Source organism: Lycorma delicatula, chromosome 3 (assembly GCF_047948215.1).
Source record: "Lycorma delicatula isolate Av1 chromosome 3, ASM4794821v1, whole genome shotgun sequence".
Classification (NCBI taxonomy): domain Eukaryota; kingdom Metazoa; phylum Arthropoda; class Insecta; order Hemiptera; family Fulgoridae; genus Lycorma; species Lycorma delicatula.
Genome location: NC_134457.1, coordinates 47,235,919 through 47,262,213, shown reverse-complemented (window position 1 = coordinate 47,262,213; position 26,295 = coordinate 47,235,919). Strand labels below are relative to the sequence as shown.

The window sequence follows — 26,295 nt, the reverse complement described above, 5'->3', positions numbered from 1 at the left end:
AATTTTGGCCAAATGGTAATTTTTTCTGACACACCGGTTGGAGCTGCTGCGGCCTTGCTGCTTAATATTCCTGACATTGTGATGCTGATGGTACCATTGTACCCAAGCTGAAGTTATTTCATGTTGTTACCAAATTTTTCAGAAAAATCGTTCCTTAGTTTGCAATATAGGGCTGCCAATAGGGATATCACTAGACCTCTGGCATTTAAACCATTTTAACAGTGCTTGGTCAATCATAGGCTGACATTTTTTTTGATTTCATAAAATTTGTTTTAAAACTTTTTCTAATTTTTTCATGGTTCTTCCGTATCACCGATATTGTTGATTGACCTATGCCTAATTCTTGGGCAATGTTAGTTTCACTATTCTTAACCGCCAGATAATGTGCGCCTTTTACTTTATTGTGAATGTTTTTCAAAGTCATAATTAAATCATTATTAAATGAATTACACAGGATATGTAAAATAAAATACTGCCTTCGCACGATATGATTGCTCAGAGCAAAAGATTAATAACAACTGAATGTGGCTGCTTCAGTTTATAATAATCTTGTACAGGAAGAAGATAAGAAAAACAAGAACTATAGTACATATGCAGGTAAAAAGGAAAAGGTGACTCATTTTAACCATCAAAATATTTCTATAGCTACAATGTAGATATACTACATTACTGACGAGTCACTTTTGTCTGTCATTATAAGCGATAAAATGTTACATTGGAGTAGAAAAAATTAATCATAATAACCGATATGTCACTACAACTGATGTAATTATAAACAATATACATATAGTATTAACAGCATACCATACCAACTAAAACACAAGTTTTTGGCCACTATATGTGGTATGTCATTAGATCCGATGTTATTGTAAATGATACTGTGTATAAATATATATATATATATACACATAAATATATAAACATTTTCTGTTTAGCAAACTGTTTTTCTAGCTTAAATGTTAAGTTTATCTTACAGTAATGTAAAAGTAACATCAAGTAAATATATTAAAATGAAGAAAAACATTTTAAATTCTACAAATCAGGTGTAGCAAGTGAATGGTTTTTTAATAGTAAAAAAATCAACTCTAGAATAAAAATGTCTCAACTGTAGCTTATTTTATATATAATAGTAGCTAAAAATTTGTGCTACATGAATTTTCATTGTCGGAAATGTAGTTTTGGGTTGACGATTTATTCTGAAATGGTATTTTTATTTTTCCTTTTGCAATGATTAAATGCATTTACACTTAAAGACATTACAACTAATTTGTGTGGAATAGTAATTTCAGTAATTTATAGGAATATTTTATTGTAGGTTTAAGTGCAGTCTGTAATAAACATTTTAAGTTTTGAATTTCCTTATTATTATTTTTTTTACATACTTAGGTTTCTTTTTTATGATTTTTAATAGGAGAGGCTTTAAATGAAAGCAGGCAAGTTAGGCATAGATCAGAATTACGTAGATTAAGAAGAAAATTTGGTTTGGAAGGTCCTGGTTCTGGTTTGAGGATAACAAATAATTCAGCTAATTATCAAGATCGTGCTGAGGTTAGAAGAAAAACTGTTGGCTCTTCTGATAGTAGTGAAAAAACTGAAGTCGCTTCTGTATATCAGTATGTATATATTTGTATTTTATTTATGAATTTGTGTCTTAACATATATTGTTGTTATTAATATTAATATTGGATTTAAACATTTTCAAAACCTATTGGGAATCTAGACTAAATGTTCACTCTTACAGAGTTATACAATGTGACAGTGGTTTTTGTCCTGAAACTGTTAATAATCTTATTTTAAAATCAAGTCTGACTGATCAATGAGGCAAAGAGAAAAAATTTATTATTGGTTCAAAATTATAAATTTTATAGTTGCACACATATATTTTGCAGCATTGTATTCTAAGAACTTTTCATAATGAAATGATTTTTTTTACACAATTCATAAAAACTGGTGCGGGAATTTAAAGAAGTTTAATTCTCTCATTTTCAATTCCTCACTCACCATATTGTCAGTGTTCAAATGACTTTTGAGGTTCACGGTCTTGGCTTTTAAATATTATCATTTGAATTTGTGAGTAAACAGTATGGGTGGCAGCAGAATTCCATGTTATCAGTCCTAAATGGGTATACAATGGTATATCCCATTGAAAACATTTTTCATAGAACATCTCTGCTGTGATTGTTATTGCTGGCTCCATTGAACTTTGCTCCAGAAATCAGCGACCACGGTATTCTTGTGGACTGAGTTTGCTTGATTTTTTTTATCAGTTTGAGTAGTGCCACTGAAAGGTTACTATATAAAAAATCCCTTTCGGCATGCCGGAAGGTGCAGGTAGATTTCACTGGTGCTAAGTAACGAATAAAAAAGATTTCTACCTTACAGTTAAGAAAAACTTCAAATTTACTCAATATGACAATGGTTGGATGTGAAAAAGGTTTCACATGTTTAGAATACGATAATCCCATCTTCTTACAATTCCAGCAACATTGTGCTCATCCCTTGCTATAAGGTTTGATCATATCAAAAATTGTTTCAGACCAAAGTTTTAGGTAATGTTTAGAGGACTAACAAGCACTTTAAACTGATTCGATACTGTGCCCCTGTTATGGGAGGTATGATTTTTTTTGTCTTTGAAACCCCATTTTTTCCACCCCTGGGTCATTGGTTGGTGATATCAAAAAACTTTACTTAGATAAGTTTTAGGTCCTTATCAAAGGAATAGTAGGAACTTTAAATGAATTTGATATTTTACTTATAAGAAAGTTATAGCGATATTTTATTTTTTTGAAAAAGGCCCCCACTTCCACCACCGTGGTCCGATTTTGCTTATTAACAAAATTGACTGAGATTTTAGGTCATTATATTTTAAGTATCAATTTGAAAGTGATTGTTACAAAATTATGGCAGTTATTCTGTTCACAAGAAAGTGAAATATATATATATATAAATGTATATATACACTTTTGAACTGATGGTGGTTTTGGAATCTGGGGGATGTGAAACGTGAAGATATGTCGAAATTCTGCAGAAGTAGAATCGTGGTATGCATTACAATAGGTAGATTTCATAAGAAAGCTACCTATTATAATCCGTACATTTATTTATTGTAAAAAACACATATCAACAATATTCGTGATATGAGAAAGATTCTTTCTGTCTCTCTTTCTCTTTCTCTCTCTCTCTCTTTCTCTTTCAAAGTGGACCAGCAGTGCATGTTAAGGTGTCATTTGAGTTTTTTATATCAGACAGCATTTTAAAACTCTCATCTTTTAGACAGTTTATGATAGTCTAAAAGTTTCTAGTCACTGGCAAGAATAATAATCATGTTTTTCTGAATTTAAATCTGATCAAGGTCATTTACCTAACATTACCCATCCTTTCCCCCTTTGTTATGAGTGTTTGAATTGGGTTTTTAATAATGACATTTCTACTCATATTTCTCCTTTACTCAATACTTTTTGCCAAACATTTGATACCATTTACGTAGAATTTTAGCAAGACCTATTTCATTGTAAAATCAAATCGTAGCTGGTGGAATTCCGCATACAATTCTGTGTTGTTACATCTGTTGTTATTAAGTACTATCATGAGAAGGCAGACTTCTGTAAAAATTATATTACAGAATGAAACTATGATGAAGTTATTATGTGTATGATTTGATTCACTATTTCACATGATTTATATATCTGTCGTAGGTAAATAGACCTGGTGGATAGAACATTTGTTTATATAATAGCTTGTGTAATTGGTACATTTGAGTAAAAAAATTGATTTGGTTGGGATATTTTGTTGATCATGTTGATAGTTCTGCAGTAAAAAATAAGTAGTGATGTTTATGCTGAGAATTAAACAATATGGTTACTAAAGCCCTTTAATTATTTTAAGTGTTATGTACTGAAGAATATCTGTTGTATAAAATCTCTTACATAAAAAAAAAATTACTTTGTAAAACTGTAAGGGTTCACATTTGGTGAGATCTCTTGATCTTGGTCATGTCTTGTTTATCAGACTTGAGGCAGAACTTAGATCTCTCTTATTGAATGATGGATCATACACATTTGTATCATCTTCATCAACTACATCATTGTGCATTGATCTGTTGTGATTCAGCATCCCTATTTCCATGTCTTAACTGGCTCGTTTCCAAAAACCTTTTTGGAAACAATCATAGACTGAATGTTATCTTGGTCAGTAATGGTGATTGGCCTCAGCTACACAGATGGGTGGTTGGAAAGATGGACTGGATTGGGTGCAAAGATTCATTTAGCCAATACGATGAAAATGTGATGCGATACACCAACTTTTCATGTTTGCTCACCTGATTCTTGATTGTGCAAGTGATTATATAATCCCTTAACATCTGTAAAACCAAGAAGGCCTTTGCAGGGCCTTGTCAATCATTACAGTACTTAGTGTAATTTCAATTATCGACCTATGACAGAAATGCTCTGCGCCTACTGCAATATGAGGGCTGTATGCCGATTGTTCGGGTGTGCTAAGTTGAAATCATGGCGCTAAACTACGTTAATACCATTTCTTGGACAACTCCATCATCAGTTATTTGGAGAAAGGTATGAGCCATGTGTAGATCAGGACAATCTCTTCCGCCGATTGGAATAGAAAACAGTGGCATCCTTGTTATCATGCTAATTGATGTGATGTACATATTTGGTTACTCGTTTAGGTCAATTTCACTAATATCATCCTACTGTCCTGAGTTTTTGAGGTATAAGTTGCAGATAGAAAATGTGTCTTTTATTATTGGAGATTCGTAAAATGAATTAAACGTTCCTTTTTCTTTTGATGAACTAAGATATGCATTGAAAAATTCCCTTGACACTTCCCCTGGAAATGGTAATATAAGGTTCAGTATGTTATCTCACCTCCCGAATAGTGCATTATGACATCTTTTTCCATTTACAATAAAATATTCTCTGACCAGTTCCAGATTCCTGGTCAGAAGCATTGGTCATCCCTGTATGAAACCTTTTTTTTTTCTTAACCTTTGGATCCACCGTTAGGCATTCTTCAGAGGATGAAGATGAATGATTTGTAGCGTGTGTGAAAATGCCATGCCTGTCCGGGATTCGAACCCGAGACCTCCGGATGAAAGGCTAAGACGCTACCACTCGCACCACGGAGGCCGGCCCTGTATAAAACCTGGAAAAGGTAAATCATACCCTTCCTGTTATTGCCCTATTTCCTTGACCCTGTGTAAGTTAATGGAATGTATGATAAAATGTTGACTAGTGTGATACCTTGAAAGAAACGTCCTAATTGCCCTCGAACAATGCGGTTTCTGCCAAGATAGATTGGCTATCAATCATGTAGTTGCCCTGCAATTTGTTATTCAAATGCCTTGCTACTTCACCAATGCCTGGTTGTGATATTTTTTGTTATACAAAAGCATATGACACAACTTTGAGAAGAGAATCCTAAATAAACTGCATGAATGGGATATACAAGGAAGTCTTGTTGCATTTATTCCTCAGCAGTCAGTCCTTTCATGTTTGAGTTGGAATGTTGATATCTGAAAATTTTTCACTAGAAAGTGGAGTACCATGGGGAAGTGTCCTTAAGTGTTACCTTATATGCCATAGCCATAGTTTTATCTAATGAGGGGAGCTGATCGAGTATGCATGTTGCACTTCTACTGAGCTCTAGTCCATTCCTGCTTGGACTATGGCTGTGTGGCTTATTTGTCTTTGTCTGCTTGGTCTGTCATTCTTAGAATGCTAAATGCCATCCATCCTTCATTCATTCATTTACAGGTGCATTTCGTTCAAGCCCTGTGGTAAGTGTACTGGTGGAAAGTGGTAACTCATCCGTTTAAAATAGACGGAATCAAATAATCTGCACTTACATAGGTTGTACTAAAGTGCAATGAAGTCATCCAACCTTTGGTGCAGTACTCTAAACAACATTTTATTCAATACCCAGCCCAAATCTGCTGCTCCACAAGGCATCAGAACTACAATCTTTTCTTAGCTCTAAATATACAACTACTTCAAGTCCTTACTGTTGCTCTATGTTATTACCCCATTGGTGGCCTTCTATTGTTAATTATTGCTTTGATCTTTGCTGCTAATATGTTAAACAGAACACAAATCCAGTTAGTTTGCGAATCATAATTTATGATATAAGTAACCTTAATAATGATGCTGCAGTTTATACAGTTGGCTCTAAAAACGTTATCTCTGTGGGTTGTGCTTTTGTGATTGGCAATAGAACATGCATATTTCGCCTTCCCAGCAATACCACTATTTTCATCAATGAGCTCTTTCCTATTAATAAGGCTTTAAATATAATTAGCCCAAAATTTCAACATGTACTTGCTGTGATTCCATGAGTACCTTACAGGCAATTAGTGATGTGTACTCTAGACACCCAATTATTTGTGAGATTCAGTGTGTTATTTTGCAAATGAACCACCGTAATACTACTGTGAGCTTCTACTGGATCTCCAGTCATATTGGGATTTCAGGCAACGATCACGCTGATAGTGCTGCAAAAAAGGCTAGTTTTCAGCCTTCTTTCACGAATCGTGTCGCTTCGAATGAACTTCTGTTTCCCGAAGAGGATGGTTCACGATGAGTGGCAAAGTGAATGGAATGCTAAATTTATAAATGATAAATTTCACCCAATTAAGAAGTTGTGTCAGTGTGGATCTCCTCATGCAGAAATAACCATCCAGAGATGATCATTATTTACTGTTTGTGAATAGGTACACTAGGCTCACACATGGATATCTGATGACTCAAACAGTTGCACCAGTTTGTACTCGCTGCATCTGCTATCTATTAGTGTATCACATCCTTGTGGATTGTATCTGTTATGAGATATTGTGTTGCAAATTTAAATTTGTGGCTAACATGCAACTATTCTAGGGGATAATGAAATGTCTTTGATTTATGATTTCTTAGGGCCATCTGTTTATATTCAAATATATAACTCTCTGTATTCCAACTATTCATGCCATTTGCTGTAAAGCAGATGGTAATTTTTATTATTTTGAGATGTATTATTTGATATACCTGTGTTTTTATTTTGCTTTTAGCATGTGTTACAAACTTTTTATGTTGAAGATATATTTTTCTGTTTCTGGGTTTTTTGTTTTTAATTAATTTTTAATTGTCCATTTTTTTAACATTGATTTTTACAACAAATATATAGTGTTTGAGTGATAATCACATGAAAGATTTTTTGCCCAGAAAAACAAAAAAAAAATCATTCCTTCCTTATAAAACATACCAACTTGCTCCAACCAAAACCCTGATTTTATAAACCAAGTATTTAATTTTTGTATAAATTATTCCTATAAAATCACTTATTTCTTTCTTATACCTGCTAAAACTAAACATCCAAAAAATGTATAAATTTTATGAAAATGTTGCTCTGAATGCCCACTTAGCTTCATTCATAATTCATTAATTATGACAATATCTATTCGCTAATCAAATCCATCAAAATTTAAATGAAAACCTACTTCAGAGAAAGATTCCTACAAACTTCACACCATCTACCCTCTCTCTCTTTTCCTGTTTAGCCTCCGGTAACTACTGTTAAGATAATTCTTCAGAGGATGAATGGGGATGATATGTAATGAGTGTAAATGAAGTGTAGTCTTGTACATTCTCAGTTCGACCATTCCTGAGATGTGTGGTTTATGAAACCAACCACCAAAGACCACCGGTATCCACACCATCTACCCTGACTCTCAATAATCATAGTTCCCATAAACTGCCATGTCAGCCTGGGCTCCCATATCTTTGTTTAACAATGTATATAAAAAGTATATACATACATTAATTATTTATATATAAAACAACATGTAATTCATAATCAACCTCTAGCAAAAACTATTGAAGATGAATGATGAAAATTTGTATACACATTCATCTTACAATGTAAATGCACACTAAGAAAGAATTTTTTGAAATTTTGAGTTAAAATGGAGTATCTTTACTATTTTTCTAATTTCTCAGTAACCAAAGAAAATATCAGCTTGATTTTTGGTGTATGTAATCTTCATGTGACTCTAAAAACTAATTTTTAAATTTCTCAAAATTCCACCTTGAAAAGAGTGAAAAAAGGTAAAAGAAATCTTGAATGCAAATTTTCCTAGACTAAATGAAACTTTTCAGACTAAATGAGATATTCATTAGATTTGGCTTTCAAATACTCATCAGATAAATATCTAAAAACCATTTTTTGGTTTTTGAATTTCAATTTTTTAAGGGGTATGACTACGTATAGTGTAGCAGCTCAATCAACACAGACATGCACAGTCACTGCCACTCTGATTGTATGTGTGACACAACTGACTGCACCTGCCTTCAGTTACTTGACTGTAAAACATAAAATAAAAAAATAAAAAGAAATGAAGTATGGTCATCTCCTGGTGGTGTTTGTCAGGTAATGCGAAGAACCTGACAAAATACATTTTTACCTGTGCAAAGAAATGATAACCACCTATAACTAATATTTTTAAGATTTTTAAGCACCTGACTATTTTGAAACCTGCATTCTTTAGATCACTCAAATTTTTGGATCCTGTACTGACCAAACTGTTGCTCTGCAGAAATTGCAATATACAGATAGTTATTATAAATAGAAAGGTTTTAGTTTTTATTGATCACTATTATCTATTTCACCAGCATGAGTTTAACACATTTAACACAGCACCCCCTGTGTTCATTACAACACAGGGGGTGCAGGGGACAGAGTTCCGTGATCTAAATATCCCTTAACTGCGACTGGAAATGCAAGTAACCATATAGCACAGGCTAAGCTGTGACAGGAATGCTAGTGTGTGCATGTGTGTGTGTGTGTGTGTATATATATATATAAAAAACACGTGTTCCTGGCTGCCTGATCATCATCACACAACTCAAACTACGTAAACCTAGGCAGACGAATTTTTGAGAGTACATTGTTTTTATAATTTAGGTACCTACACAGTAATAAGGAAGTCTTTTGCGTAACTCTGTCTATAAGGGGGGAAAAGGGGGAAATTTATTTAATGAAAGATATCTCAGGAACTGAAGGTGTAAATTGTAAAAAATTGATATTTAGATTCTTCTTTAGTAACAAATTAATACATGTTTCATATTATAATTCAAAAATTTAATTTGGGGGATGGCAAAGTTTTTTATGCTACTTTATTTAGTTGAAGGTGTTGCAGTTGTGAAAATTAGTATTTAGACTATCATTTGAAAACCAGAAGGTACATGTTTCATCATTTTTCCAAAATTAACTTTAGGGAGTGGGGGGGCTGGACAAATTTTTGTATGAAGATTTTAAATCTCATCAGTATATAATGAAATACTGATTGTATTCTAGGAGTCTATGCCGGTCTGCTTTCTCCTTAATTTTGTTGTTCAAGTGTTATGCAAAATATTGTTACTTTGTTGCTGAACCTATTTTTATGTGCATGTGAGTTTTAATCTATTACTTGCTCAGTGTTTTCTGTTTGGCAATATTTTCAGTATCTGTATTATTTCGGGGCGTGATTCAAAGTCTTAAGTGTTTACACATCCATGTGAAAATTAATTATATTCAATATGGTACATGATATGCCATCTATTGATGAACTCAAAAAGTATGAAATCATATGATAAAAAATAATTTGTAGTAAATAAATGTAATTTTGAATTTTTGTATTTATATGAGTAAATTTTATTTTTTAGTTTATTAAATTGATAATATCATATGATTTGATTAATTTTTGTATTTAATAGAAATTATTATTATTATTTATGATTATTTTTTGATTAATCTTATTGCAAAAGTAACTAATATTTTAAATGCATGGAACTGTTTCTCCATGCACGATGAAATGCAACAGAAGTTTTTGAAAATTTACCTAGTTAATGTCAGTGAGTGCACCTCCTGAAGGAGCACACACATGAGTGGGTAATGCAAAGTATTGTTGTGGAAGGACAAAATTGAAATTGGAAAATAGCAACTTAGAAGTTAAGTATTAGTGTCTGTGTTGGTTTCTCAGAAGTTGTTTTTGCAGTGTTTTCTACTTGCTTAAAAGAACACATTGTTTGTGTATGCTGAACATCACTGTCCAACAAATTCTGCAGTGTATGAAAATTCCCAGATTGTAGCTAATTCCTAGAAGGAATTTGATAAGATAAAAAGATCTTAAACATTACTCTTTAAATTATAATAGATTCTTGCCAAAATAAAAAGATTTTAAAGATTACTCTTTAAATTATAATAGAATTTTGTTATTAATTTTGTTGAAAACTTACTGTAGGTACAAATTCACCTAATCCAGGTTCAAATCTGTGGGCAGTAACCAGTAATTAATTAAATATAGATTTCCAATGTACAATATAAATGAAAAAATTCTTTCTCTGCTATTATTCAATCACTTCATGCTGATTATACCCCCAGAAATAACCTGTATTCATTACACTAAATTACAGACAGTAACAAAAATTGTTTTTTTTTGGTGGGCAAAGGTATATCCTTTTGACTTATAAAATACTGCCAAGTGGAATTAAGGAAACCTTACCTGTTGAAACCTTTTGTATAAAATGCTTAGTAAATTATAATTTTTCTTCAATATTATGAATTACATCCAAATATTTATAGCTATTTATCACTTCAATTGGAATCCTTGATATACAATTTTTTCTTTCTAGCTAATTTATTTCTACACCTAAACACCATAATCTTGCAAAATTTCTTCCAAATTCTATTTTTCACAATACTGTTTCAGTTTCCTAATCATGCTCTTCAAAATTTCAGGATCTGGAGCCACCTAAACTGTGTCATCTGCATGAAGTAATACATATGTATTATTTGAATTACATAAAAGGTTCAAAGAAAGATGAGAATGGTTAGTTGACATTGGAACAGAAAAAAGAAAAAAATGTTTCTTCAGAAGAGAAAATGATAAAAGCCATTTATTTAGTAGTAATTTGATTGAATATTGAATTTTTTGTTTCTTAGAAGTGAAAGGGATCATCCTAGATATAATAATTACATTCTTTCAGTTAAAAAAAAAATTGAATGCTTAATCTTTCACCCAATTTTTTAACATTGGGTCAGTGTTACCGATCATTCTGTATCATCTATTGAAATTTTCAGACAACAAATTATTTTTATTTTTTTGAAAATGATGGTTATGAAACTTCATATTTTGTGTACAATTCAGAAAAAATTTCAAACTGCAACTTGATTGTGTCCGAAGGAACTAAGAAATTAGAAAATGAGTTAAAATAAGTAAAACATCACTACTGAAAACAACGTTGATGGTATTTTTTCTTGCTAAAACTATCATTTATCACAAATTTTTAGAAAAAAAAAAGGTTTTTTTTAGAGATAATGAAAACAGATTGAGTTCTTCACATTATGCCTGTATTTCATGCAGGTAGACCAGGTTTCTTTCAGACTTCAATGCAGTGGTACATACTTTAATTATTGTCTTTTGTTTTTCTTTGAATTGAAGGATTCTATGATGTCTAGCCCACCTTTCTTCTAAAGTGTCAGTGTCAGCTAGTGTGAATGATACAAATATTACATCATATATAAGAGAATGGGAACTATATAAATTTATATTGGTATTGAAGATTTTAAAGCCTATATTTCTCGTGTTTCTGGTCTCAGTCCTGGAAATTTGTTAAAATTCTGTATCAGTGTAAAAGTTTGGCAGTGTTGCTCCTTAACAAAGGATGTTATTTGTTGCGAAATAATAATAATAATCTTTATGTACAGCATGATTTAAAATTGTGTTGTGTAAATTTATGTGTAACTGTGGAAGGAAAACATTTTTATATTTAGCATTTTTTTGGGATTCACAGTGCTTGTAAAATAACATTTTCTTGCCTGACTGTGAGTGCTTTCTTCACCAATCTTATTTAATTTAGTGGTCTGTCTTTACTGTTGCACTTGCATACGAAACAACAGTATTATGGCTGTCACTTTAGGGTCTCCACTTAAGTGTCAAGAGTACTTTTCACACTGTATCATTGTCAATAAAAAATTTATTTTGTCATATATCTTTTTCATTTGTGCTACATTAGGAAGAAGAATTAATTGATGGTTTCCCATTTCCATTGTGAAGGAAGACAGCTTTCAAACTTGTTTTAGAGGAATTTATGAACAATCTCTGTTCTGCAGATTTATGATGCTGTCCTAGAAGAGCCAAAAAAGAATTTAAATAATTCCAGTACAGTACCTTGTTAGGATAACAAGTGTTAAATTTTTTGTTGCCTAACACAAAAAAAAACATTTTAGTGGTACTTTCAAAAAAGGTTCCAGTGCTTTAACGGTAAAGCTAGTAACTCTGACTGCGTTTTAGAAAAATTAGAATTACAACATTAAATTCTGCTTGAAAAATTTTTTGAGGTTCAATGGTCTTACCTTGGTGATATCTATCTTGTTTTTCATTGTTTTCTACAACACCATAGTGTTTTTCATTGTCAACATTTTCTTCTAAACCTGATATTAAGGCTGGAACTGGAATAGGTAACTTTTCAGTGTGTGGAATAATTTTTGGCTGTAGGAAGACTGGAATATGCAACAGACTTCTTGAATTTACTTGTGATGCCTTTGATTTTTGTGATACAATAATAACAGTTTGTTTAGATTCTCTGCATTAACATAAATATATATATATATATATATATATATATATATTTATAAACTATTTATAAACTAATATATATATGTATAAACTGATTTTTTGATCTGGATTATTCTACAGTAAAAATAGTGATTGAAATGACTACATCAGTTATGATGTCAATAAAATCTTATTACTGTGATAAATTTATTTTTCCTAGAAGGAATGAATGTAGTAAACTGCTTATATCAATGTCCACTATGTGGTAATACCATATTAGTCACTCCAATTTGTTTTACTCTTGAGTCACTTATAAATACGGGTTCATTTTAAATACTCAGATATTTAATTTCATTATTAATATAAACATCTACTTAAAAAATATAAATTAACTAATATGAACATTTGTAAATATAATAATAAAAAACAAATCCTTACAAATATTTAATCTTAATAGCAAAATGAATCATTTTAACAATTTTCATATTTTATGAGTGACAATTACAAAAAAAAAAAAAAAAATGAAACGCTTATGACAAATTTTGAGGTCATATTTATATTGATCATCAAAAATATATGAGAATAAGGAAAACTTGTCTAACTAAACCTTTGTATACCATTGAAATATGAATAGAATAGGACTTGTTTTTGTCAAAGTAGTATATATATATATATATATATATAATCTGTCAAATGTGAATTTCAGATGGAGTGGTCTTGGAGTGGTATTGTTAGGCAAACAAAAAAATGTTCGATCTTGGCAAGTGCTTCCTCCTGGCTAAGAGGATTTTGTTTTTTACTTCCTTGTACAGAGTAAAGGAAGTGTTGTGATCGCGAAAAATTTCAGTTTTCAGATTTCAATGGAAATATCCATTTTGACCATCCCTGGATCCATTTTGACTAGTTTTGGTGTGACATCTGTACATATATATATATACATATATGTATATATATATATATATGTATGTGTGTACGTATGTATCGTGCGTAACTCAAAAACGATTAGCCATAGGATGTTGAAATTTTGGATTTAGGACTGTTGTAACATCTATTTGTGTACCTCCCTTTTTGATTTCAATTGACTGAACCAATGTTGTCAAAAAAGCCCAAAATCAAAAATAAATTGGATTTTGGACTTTTTTTAACTGCAGTAGTAAGTCCTCATTGAGAGCTTTTCAACAGTATGTCATAAGTGGTACTTATTTTCATTGGTTCCAGAGTTATAGCCAAATGAAATTTTAATTAATGAAATATTTGGATCTTAGAAGGGGAAAGGCACATCAGTTCGAATCAGACTCCATCTCCCTTTTCTTTTTTTTTAACTTTTTTGTTTTATTTAAATATATTATTTTATTAATAATTATTAACCTCTGATTGTAAAAAAATGTTTTACGATAAATAATAATAATTCAATAACAATAAAAAAAGAGAAAATATCAGAAGTTATTAATGAAATAGAATTATATGTACTTTTCATTTAAAAAAAATGTGTATGTATAATTTAATAGGCGTACAAGGAAGTCATATGGTGCCCACATCAGATTTTTTTATTTTGAAAGTACTAAAAATCACGCTTACTTTATTACAGTGTGTGCAAGTTTCATACTGAGAAAAAACCCTCATTTGCTACATTGATATTTTCTTTTTATTTTTTTTGCAGGCCAATAAGAAGTGATAACAAGGGTTTCAAGATGATGTCAAAGATGGGGTGGACTGAAGGGCAGGCCCTGGGTAAAGATTCCAGTGCTGAAAATGCAATTCTAGAACCGGTAACTTGTATATATATATATTTTTTATATTTAAATTATTATATGTAATTGTGTTTATTTATTGAAGCTGATTTTTATTGTAGTTGAGATTTTTTTTTTTATCATTTGCTTACTTTTTTTTTGTATATAGCATTATCTAGAGTCTGTAGATGGTGTGGTGTTCCAAGCAATCAGTAGTGTAAATATTGACAAAAATGAATTAAATGTATGTAACCACAAAATGATTTAATTTAATTTGTTTTTTTTTAACATTCATATTATTAATAAAGTTAAATACTTCAGTTAAAACTTCAGCATTACAATAAAGTACATAGACTCAATCTGATTTATAGTCCATATAGCACAATTGTGGATTAGGATGTACACTAGACAACAAAATCATGTATGCACAGAAATGATATAAGTCTTGAAAACCAAAAACATACAAGGTCTATTAAAAACTTGTGCCTAGTGTTACATTGATTCTAGTGTCATTGCCATGTCAGAAAGCAGTACTCAAAAGTTTCTAAGGATTGTTGTAAGTCTGTACTCTGATTTTGTTAATTTAATTTATTCAGGTACCTCAGCTAGTCAAAGATATTTCAATTTTTAAAATAAGAAATTCTGTTGGAGAAAGGACAGGTGAACTAAGGGGGGGGGGGTATCTGAGGAAGCACAATTATCTTAATTTCAGCAAAACAGTCAGTCATAAAATGAGAACATTATGTGAGCTGGTGCTTATAAATGCAATGGGACAAGCTTCACAGTTTTTCCATAAGAATGTCATTATCTAATTCTATTGATATGTTGCACTCCTCTTATTTTCTGAACCCGCAAATGACAATCAGACTGTATAATTTCATGAGCATGTACAATGTGACAGTGAGGGTGTGACATGACATAATGATGTTTGTTTTGAATGTGGGTCATATTTATAATGTTTGCTCTTGAGTTGCTTAAACCTTTCATAACAATCCAACCCATGAGTGGTTCATGTGACTCATAAACTGATCATCATAAAGTTTGTTTTTTCATTTCATGAGGTTCCATAAATGTTTTCTCTAGTCTTAAGTAATATTTAATATTGATTTGCTGTTACTGAATATCAGCCATCTCAAAATGTACACAAAAGTATCATAAAATCTACAGTATATGTATATGAACAAATAGCTATAGCTCAATAAATAACCTTAAGATGATGTAACTGATAACAGATAAATCACGAAGGATGCCAGTACCAGTTTTTATGTAGGATGTCAGTACCAGTTACAGGTGCAGTGCTATAACTTCATTTTTTCATGTGCTGTTTGAAAGTTCTTGAACGGACCTCATGTTATAATTGTGGGATAAACATCCATATAACATGTAAACTATTATTAAAACTGTAATACACAATGTGTAATTTTTGATCTCATTGGCTGTAGACTCCTAACTATCTGGATCTATACTTCCACAAATTACCTTATTCATGTATTACATGTAAAAGGGTTTTTAAACAAATTTAAATTACCTTCCAGTGGAGATTGATAGAAAAATTAATAGCTCAGCAGAATTTTTTACATGCCTCACAGTTCTGCGCACCGCATAAGATTCTGTAACTTTTAGGAGGTTGTTTAGGAATTTGTAAGAAAATCTTTCTATTATTTTATTTGTTCTTCTGTCATTATTTCTTTGTTTTGTTCTGCTTCCCTGTACTTAAAAATCTCCTTTAAAGAATGAAATATTTAACATTATCATTATTATATTTTTTCTTTTACTGTTAAGCAGAGGTAGGCCTTGAAATATTCTTTCTTGTCATGAAAATTAAGATCTTTGTTCTTACCAACTCAGCTTTCAATATTGCTATTGACTGAGCCAATGAGGTAATCAGTAATAATAGACATATTTGATATTGCTGAAGCAGTATTCTTTCTTCTTCACTATTTATAATAAAATTAAAAAAAAAAAATGTTTTTCTGAATTAGTTTCTTAGTAAATTATCTACTAATGAATTATTAGAAATAAAAGTAAAGGATTTTATACTACTGTATTTTGAACTACTACTTTTTACTTTGTGAGACAGTTATTTTTGAACATTTTAATTTATTTATTTGCCATGGTATACAGTAAATAAATGAGACTATAAATGAAGAAACATCCCTTAAACAGTGGGCGTTTAATAAAGAATATGTGGGTTTAAAACAATTTCTGTACATTTTTTGGGTTCTCCTCTTTTGAATTTTGTTAGCATAGAGTTTCCTGCTGGTTTGATTTCTTTGATCAGTGGTGTACTCAGTTACATCTTGGGGTACAAGCCTCATAGAATATGTTTTGTTATTAATTTGTTTTATCTTTTAATTAATAAACTGGCAAGAACGTTATCTATTTTTTTTAAAGATTCCTGTTTGTATAATTAGTAACCCATTTATTAATCATAAATCAGATTATTTCTGAAAATTCCATTTCATTCTTGCCATTTCTAGTGTTGTTATCATCTGTTTATATTCAAAATGAAGTCAACTGGATTCCCAATTCTAAACATCTTCAAATAGGGTGCTTTTGTAGGTATAACCTCTTAACTGTAACGAAAATAAATGTAAATGAAAATAAAGCATGTTTTAATATCAGTATAAAATGAGCATTTCAAAGATGTAGGATGGGAAAAAATCAACTAGTGAGTCCTTAATGAAATAAAGATGTGTAGGTAAATTAATCTGTTTCATGATACGGATAACAAATATTCATTTTCTCTCATAGAGAGAAGTATGAATAATACACTTATAATTTAAAAACTATGTTCTTTTCAAATTTATTTCACAAAAAAAAAAAATTGAAGATAACAACATTCTGAAAATTAATGAAATACTTTTTGGTTTAACTTGGAACTAAAACAAGAAAGAAAACGTTTTATTTTCTTGTATCTTTTTTGTTTTAATTTAAACAAAATGCCAATTAATTTTAAAAATTGATTTTATTGAATGATTTGTTTGGATTATTAAACTTTATGGGAACAATTAATTATCAAAAGATTTCATGAGTAGTATCATGATTTGTATATCTATACAATGCCAGATTTGAAACAAACTATTATACTTTTTTATAATATTAATTTGGTGTGATTTATTTGATATCAGTAAAAATTAAAAATAATGCTTTGCTTATTAGAAATAATTTCACTAATTCATTGATGTTCAAATTGAAGTTTTATTTGTATAAAATTTTTACCATTATTATAATACATTTTTTCTGTTAGGTATAGTGTCTATTAATTTTTTTTTTCATAATTTTTTTATTTTATTCTTCTTTAGTATGGTGTGTAAATGGTGGCTCAAATACATTCCTGTACATTTTGAATTCTACTGAAAGTAAACAGTAATAAGAAAAAATTAACACTAAACCTGTTATACATTTCAGAACAAATAAATGAAATATCCAATTTTTTTTGCAGTTACTTAAGAATGATTTAAAACAAACTAATAACATGCTATATATTTGATGTCTTAGAAAGAAAAATACTACTAAAATATTCAGGTGCCACCTCTGTGGTGGAGCAGTAGAATTTGTCTTTTACTTGAAAGTTATAAGTTTTAGTCCTAATCAGTCTCAACATTTTTTACATGTTACAAAAATAATTTCTCATCATAAAAAAGAGCAGGTAGGTAGTAAATGTAATTGGGCATTAGTTTATAGTTAACTGGAGTGAGAAATAAATAAAGAAAGCGAATATTTTGCAAACATAAATACTTTAATGACATTGAAAGCTACAAAAATTAAAATAAAGTATTGGTATTGTGCCAACATTTCTCAGAAAGATTTATAAATACATGGTCTTTGAATAGATGACAGCCAGTGACAAACAGTGGGAATAAATGATGTAAGACCACACAGTTCATAACCAGCCACTTCTAACATCCAAATCAATTTCATTAGTTTCCTTACTTATTTTTCTCTAAAGACTTGTGTTTTTTTTTGTTTCTTAATTTTTTTTATTTTGAACTCTGAACCCCACCGATTAGAGTTAGAGTCCAGTCAAATTTTGGACTTTCTTACTATTGAATGAGTAGTTTCGTTGCCTTTCTCAGCAATAGTTGAAAATAAGTAAAAAGTACTAATAATTAAGGTTGCTGCTATTTCAAGAAGATTCATAATTAGAACTTTTGACAAATTAATCATGCTGTTCTACAGTGGTTTCATAAAAAAGTTAACTTTTTAATTTTTTTAATTTGGGTTTGTTTTTATAAATTTTTGTAGGAATTATAAAATAATTTTTTTAATAATATATTTGTTTTTCATAGTAATTACTTTGTTTATCAAAGTAATGTGTAATTAATTATACATTTAAAATATGTTATTAGAAATAAATATTAACTGAAAAATTCTGTTAACTTTTTCTCTATATCTTATTAGATTACATTGTTTGATATACATAAGTGTGATACATGTAGATTAATATCTAGAGAGTTGAAAATGTTAAGTTATTCTTGTTGTTACATTTATGAACGTTCAATTATTTCTAAAAAGAATAATTACTTATTCTTAAAAAACAAAATTATCCATCTTTATTAAACTAGACAACAGAACTGTCTTTATAAATAAAGAAATCTTTATTCTGATTGGTAATGAAAATAATTGTATATTGGTCAAATCAATATAAGATAGATAAAAAATTTATGCTGGCCTCCGTGATGCGATTGGTAGCGTCTCAGCGTTTCATCCAGAGGTATTGGGTTTGAATCCTGGTCAGGCATGGCATTTTTACACATGCTACAAATCGTTCATCTCATCCTCTGAAGCAATACCTAACGGTGGTCCTGGAAGTTAAACAAGAAAAAAAAATTATAAGAGAAAAAATAAATGTGTTTAAGGTCCATATTATAATAATTATTTAAATACAAAATTGTAAAATAATAAGGTAAATATATTAAATATAAAAAATTACTACAAAATAATTCAGAATTCAATTGTGCATATTGAAAGTTATTTTGAGCACATATTCATGCATATGTTGAACAGAATGCAATTAGATTGTTTATTTATGCTTCTGTTGTCATTTTAAATAAATTACTGAACCATAAAAAAAATTCTTTTATTTAAAGGGTTTTCTTTTACAGAGACAATATTACTCTATAGATGAATTTTAAGTTAGTGATATCCAATCAGCAGAGATCCTAGGGATCTCTGCTGATTCCTAGGTGTGCATTTTCCTAGGAATTTTGTGACTGCTCCAGGAAAATAAAATAAAAAATTGAATTGAAATTAAAGAATAAGAAACAAACAGTAGAATCAAAATTAGAAAGCTTGAAGTTAGATTCCGAATGGAAACATGCAAAGTTAAATTTCCTCACCTCCTGATGCAAAATCTCCCCAGTTGTGACTTGATTTACATAATGCTCTTCTGTACAGATTTAGAATAAAGATTTATTTATTATAATCTATTTTTGTTTTTGTCAGATTTAAAATTCTCTCAATAGTAAGTCTATTATTTTACTTCCAGTCATTTTCAATCATCAATTTTAATTCAGTCATATTTTTTATTTTTCATCATCATTTATTGTGATAATTATCTAATTTATTTCTTTAACAGCAGTTAAAGAATTCAGATACTCAGTGTTAATTTTTCACTGTTATTTATATTAATTTTATGTCTAGCATGGATCTGATCATAGAGACCTCTGTTATTGTTTTGTTTACTTTAGTAGTTCATACAAATTAATTTTTTATGAAGGAGAGTAAAATTGAAAATATTGATGCTGGTATATTTCTCTTTCTTACAATAGCCTGAAAGACGCTCATTAGTATTTTCTTTCTGTCAGAAAGGTAGGATTTAAACTATGTTATTTCTGACATTTTTTTCAGAAGCAATTTCATCTTTTTCTGTATTATAATTGTGTAATTGTGCAATATTGTGTAAATATACACAGTGAATTGTATTATTATACATGCTTGTGATGAAAGAGGCTAGAAGCACGGTATTACTCAATCTGAAAACATCAACTCTACACAACTAATGGAAGAAAACTAATCCTACCCTCTAATATAATAATAGTACCACTTACTAATGGAGATTATTTGTCACTATAAATCCTTCCTTAAGCATTTTAAAAATTTGATTTTAATTATTAGAAGTAATAAATTTAAAAACTGTAAATTAAAATATAATTCTATGCTACCTTTTTTTAATAGTAAATAAAATTTTACCATTTTATTAATTTTTAATACAAAAATAAAAAAAAAGACCTAATTTGTGTTGTTCATTGTATTCTGCAAGTTCATTATCTTTGTTTGAATAGTCTCTTTCATTATCACTATTGCAATCTAAAATTATAATAAATTTTTCCATCCTTTCATCTAGCTACAGTTCAAATTTTAAATTATCAACTTCAATTTTTTTTTTACTTTTTCACAGTAAGCTCTCAAATAAATATTATTCACTGTATTGATTGTATTCTCAGTTATTTTTTGAACATCTGATATCATAAATGTTATTTTATAACTAGCTACATGTCTTTTCATAGTTCACCATTACATCTCAATTGGATTCATATGAGGATGATAAGATGGAATTCTAATTACCCTATATCCATGTTTTTCTAAAAATTCATGGTTTTAGCACCAATGAAGTAAATTGAATGTGGTTCTTTTCCAGTCGGTCAGTTGTGACATTTTTCTTTGAGATAAAATTTGGAGCTTTATCAGCTAATGAATTGTAATGTGGAGCATTATCATGAACTGTGAAGGAAGATGGAGAATTAATGTTTCAGATATCTATTTCACAGTTTCACAAAACTGATAACACATTCAAGTTGTCAAGATAGTCCACTGCTTCTTCAACTATCTTTCGAAGTTAATTGTGTTTTGGAATGAACTCCCTTTCTCGTTTGGGATGGATTTTTTTTTTTGTCTTCAGTCATTTGACTGGTTTGATGCAGCCCTCCAAGATTCCCTATCTAGTGCTAGTCGTTTCATTTCAGTATACCCTCTACATCCTACATCCTTAACAATTTGTTTGTTACTTCGATTGTCCAAGTTTCACTTCCATATAAAGCGACACTCCAAACATATACTTTCAAAAAACTTTTCCTGATATTTAAATTAATTTTTGATGTAAACAAATTAAATTTCTTACTGAAGGCTCGTTTCGCTTGTGCTATTTGGCATTTTATATCGCTCCTGCTTCATCCATCTTTAGTAATTCTACTTCCCAAATAACAAAATTCTTCTACTTCCATAATCCTTTCTCCTCCTATTTTCACATTCAGTGGTCCATCTTTGTTATTTCTACTACATTTCATTACTTTTGTTTTGTTCTTGTTTATTCTCATGCGATAGTTCTTGCGTAGGACTTCATCTATGCCGTTCATTGTTTCTTCTAAATCCTTTTTAGTCTCGGCTAGAATTACTATATCATCAGCAAATCGTAGCATCTTTATCTTTTCACCTAGTACTGTTACTCCGAATCTAAATTGTTCTTTAACATCATTAACTGCTAGTTCCATATAAATATTAAAAAGTAACGGAGATAGGGAACATCCTTGTCGGACTCCCTTTCTTATTACGGCTTCTTTCTTATGTTCTTCAATTATTACTGTTGCTGTTTGGTTCCTGTACATGTTAGCAATTGTTCTTCTATCTCTGTATTTGAACCCTAATTTTTTTAAAATGCTGAACATTTTATTCCAGTCTACGTTATCGAATGCCTTTTCTACGTCTATAAACGCCAAGTATGTTGGTTTGTTTTTCTTTAATCTTCCTTTTACTATTAATCTGAGGCCTAAAATTGCTTCCCTTGTCCCTATACTTTTCCTGAAACCAAATTGGTCTTCTCCTAACACTTCCTCCACTCTCCTCTCAATTCTTCTGTATAGAATTCTAGTTAAGATTTTTGATGCATGACTAGTTAAACTAATTGTTCTGTATTCTTCACATTTATCTGCCCCTGCTTTCTTTGGTGTCATGACTATAACACTTTTTTTGAAGTCTGACGGAAATTCCCCTTTTCATAAATATTACACACCAGTTTGTATAACCTATCAATCGCTTCCTCACCTGCACTGCGCAGTAATTCTACAGGTATTCCGTCAATTCTAGGAGCCCTTCTGCCATTTAAATCTTTTAATGCTCTCTTAAATTCAGATCTCAGTATTGTTTCTCCCATTTCATCCTCCTCAACTTCCTCTTCTTCCTCTATAACACCATTTTCTAATTCATTTCCTCCCTATAACTCTTCAATATATTTCACCCATCTATCAACTTTACCTTTCATATTATATATTGGTGTACCATCTTTGTTTAACACATTATTAGATTTTAATTTATGTACCCCAAAATTTTCCTAACTTTCCTGTATGCTCAGTCTATTTTATATCAATGTTCATTTCTCTTTCCGCTTCTGAACACTTTTCTTTAATCCACTCTTCTTTCGCCAGTTTGCACTTCCTGTTTATAGCATTTCTTAATTGCCGATAGTTCCTTTTACTTTCTTCATCACTAGCATTCTTATATTTTCTACGTTCATCCATCAGCTGCAATATATCGTCTGAAACCCAAGGTTTTCTACCAGTTCTCTTTATTCCGCCTAAGTTCGCTTCTGCTGATTTAAGAATTTCCTTTTTAACATTCTCCCATTCTTCTTCTACATTTTCTACCTTATCTTTTTTACTCAGACCTCTTGCGATGTCCTCCTCAAAAATCTTCTTTACCTCCTCTTCCTCAAGCTTTTCTAAATTCCACCGATTCATCTGACACCTTTTCTTCAGGTTTTTAAACCCCAATCTACATTTCATTGGGATGGATTAATATTAAATAATCTCCTAATATTAACTTAAGTCCTTCACTGATAACATCGGTCTATAACATTGTCATTGAATGTATAGATAAAATTTACAATTTTTCCAAATAAACATTTAATAGGATTAAATTTTTTGTAATTAATAATTGCTTTTAAATATTCAATTCTCTTTCACCGAATGTCAGTTTTCTCAATTAAAACTTTCCTGTTATTTTCAGTTTACATCACTTGAAATCTAACTCTTCCAGAATGGATGCTAAAGTAGTTTCTTTATTGTAAAGTTCTTTAACCAGTTTTATAATAGAAGACAATTCCTTTTTCTTTGCTTGAAGCCCACTGACTATTCTTTCAACAATGCCTTATCATTACCATCCAATCCATTGGTAGGTTTAGTACTCTTTAATACTTTTTTTACCGTACTGAACAAAAATGACTGCAACATCGATTGAAGGAGAAATCATAGCACGTGAAATTGAAATCATAAATCGTAAATTTTCGCGTGCTTGACTATGAAATTCTCATATTCTTAATTATGGATTTAAATTCTGCCTTAATCCTAAAAAAATATTTTATTGCTAATACCATATAAAACCAAGAATTTTCTTTTAATACAGTTTAGTGTGTAAACCACAAAAATAATTTACAAAAGCAATAAAACAGCAGAGAGTATTTGAATAAATATTTGTTATGTGGCTATGTGACAAAGCTTGAGTGTTGTTACTGAGCACCTAAAAATAAAACTAAATTCATTTATTCTAGATTTGTATTGGTTAACTAAATATAAATAAGATGTGTCTAAAAAATAAACTGTCTATAAAAAAATGCATTAAACATTGGTTTTGTGCATTGTCTTTGTTTGTAAGCATGAGGCATTGTGTAAATTAGTTACATTAGTTACTTTTTCACTAGTTGTATTAATATGCTAATTGCTTTTGTAGCAATAACTTTTAAAATAAATTCATTTGATGATTGCTATTCTAAATAAATTTCTGATAATATTTAAATACATAAGTATATAGAAATAAAAAAATTGTACAATAAACTTTACATAAAATTTCTTACTTGCAATAACAAACTATTAACAATCTCATTTATTTTTAGAGTTTTTAGTCTATTGTTTATTTATTACTATAAATAATTACAAATAGAAAACACCTTATTGAAAGAATTCATTGTTTTAGAAAAGGATAGTATAGTGTGTACCACAGTACAGTAAGTGCTTGCCTCTTATAATCACGCTTGTATATTCATCCAGCCCTCAGTACAAAAAGCTTTGATAATTTGGGAGTAATGTACTAACCTTGCTCGCTAATCATTTCAATATTTTTTAATAATTATTATTTCGGTTACTTATAATTCATTACTTTTAGTTACTCATTCTTATTTTATTATTAGTAATCATTTCAGTGTTATCACTTATGGTTAGATCAATGGTTCTCTGTGAATAAAGGATGTAATGGGTGGGTTTTAAATATGTATTAATATTGAAACATTTATTAATACTTAGAGTTTCTGCTCTGCATTGGTTTATGGTATTGATGTGTTTGGTCAGTTTTCATATTACAGTTCTGTTAAGATATGTTGTTATTTTTGCTCTACCTGCGACTTTGTAATTGAATTACTTGATTTCAAGAAGTAGCCTTTTTGAATCACATCAGTCAGGATCAGATTGGAGCATTTTTATACTAACATAAACTCATAAGAATCAAGAGGTTATGAGGTCTATAATTTAAAATGATAAAGAATTAATTTTAATTCATGATTTTTAAATGAATTTTGCTAAGCTAGTTAACATTTAAAAAAAATCTTTTATCTGAAAGATGGATGGATCAGAGCTCAATTGAAAAATAAATGGTGTTGAAAAATGTATGAGCTTTAATTTTTATTCCTTGAAGCTTTTGTAAATAAAAAAAAAATATATGAGAAAATTATAACTGGTTTCATTTCCTCACCAGAGATTGGGGTCATCATCCAGTACTCTCTCTGTTCTGAGTTAGCCAGAGAAAAGTCCAACATCACGAATATTAAGCAATGTTGAAGATCTCTAAGCCATGAAAAATTCTTCTGACCAATCCATCACCTTCCTTTAACCTTTTAACAGCTTAAGACCATATATTTTACTTTGAAAAAAATGCTGCTTTTCTCCTTTTCAGGTAAATTAATAATTTCTGTTTTATTCATTCTTCAAAGAACGTTATATTCATTTTCTATCTACACAAAAGATTCCAACAATACTCTTATAGAGCCATATCTCAAAGGCAGTCCAATCTTGACGTGCTTTTAGCTTTTAATGCCCATCCTTAAATGCCAACACCTAGCATCCTTCAGTGATGCTAGGTTCATCCTTCATACTGATAACACTGCTGATAACTCTTCCCAATTAAATAATCAACTTCTCATTTTAAAGAATGTAGTTCTGGCTGATTCGATAAGAACTCTTTGTCTTATTATCTCAGTCCATTGCTTGTTAAAACAACTACCTAAATATTTACGTTGCGTAACTTTCCGACGTTTGACCCTCAAAAAATTCAAAACATTCACTTCAGTTTTTATTTCATTTATCTTAACACTTTAAGTACTCATAGATTTAAGTACTTTTCTCCAACTTCATCAGTTTTATTTAACAATAGCTGGAGATCATCATTATTGTCTGCAAGGAGCATGGTATCATCGCCATTTTGAGAATTGTTAACAAAATTCCCATTAACTTTTATACTTTCTCCATATCTTCCAGTTACTCCTGAAGACAAATTAATGAATATCGGAGACAAAAACATTTTTGTCTGACATCCTTAAGTTCCTTAATATCTTGTGGCGTATGCTCCCCTAACTTTTTTCTTCTGTTCTCCTGAGTGTCGGTTCAACATTCAAGTATAACTCAACCCAGGGGAGTGTCCTTCTGACTTTAATGGGCCTCTCTACCCACTGGCTGTACATCGGCACAGCAGGTCAGCTTGCCGGTTCTGGATCTTTTATTTATTCATCTTTGCCATGCCTCTAACTGGAAGGACAGGCGTGAACCCAGGCCCGGCTATGCTGTTCTCAGGCTGTTGCCTGCCCAAGCAGCCAAGACTCAGTCTTTTCACTTTTTTTTTGGAAGTCTTCCTTTTTTGTCACCAAAATTTGCATCACCAAGTTTTCAATTTCTTTCCACTCATCATCTCTGAGCATATATACCATTGTATTTTCAGCTGTGC

General features: G+C 30.3%; 1 protein-coding gene across 4 annotated transcripts in view; it reads left to right on the top strand.

Moving 5' to 3' along the window:
• LOC142321565 (angiogenic factor with G patch and FHA domains 1) overlaps positions 1 to 26,295 on the top strand; it is a 164,218-nt gene that overhangs the window by 40,732 nt on the left and 97,191 nt on the right. For all 4 annotated transcript variants that reach the window (XM_075359754.1, XM_075359750.1, XM_075359752.1 and 1 more), the window contains exons 7-8: positions 1,412 to 1,613; positions 14,244 to 14,352. In XM_075359754.1, the coding sequence (XP_075215869.1) occupies positions 1,412 to 1,613; positions 14,244 to 14,352 (311 nt within the window). The remainder of the gene's footprint in view (positions 1 to 1,411; positions 1,614 to 14,243; positions 14,353 to 26,295) is intronic.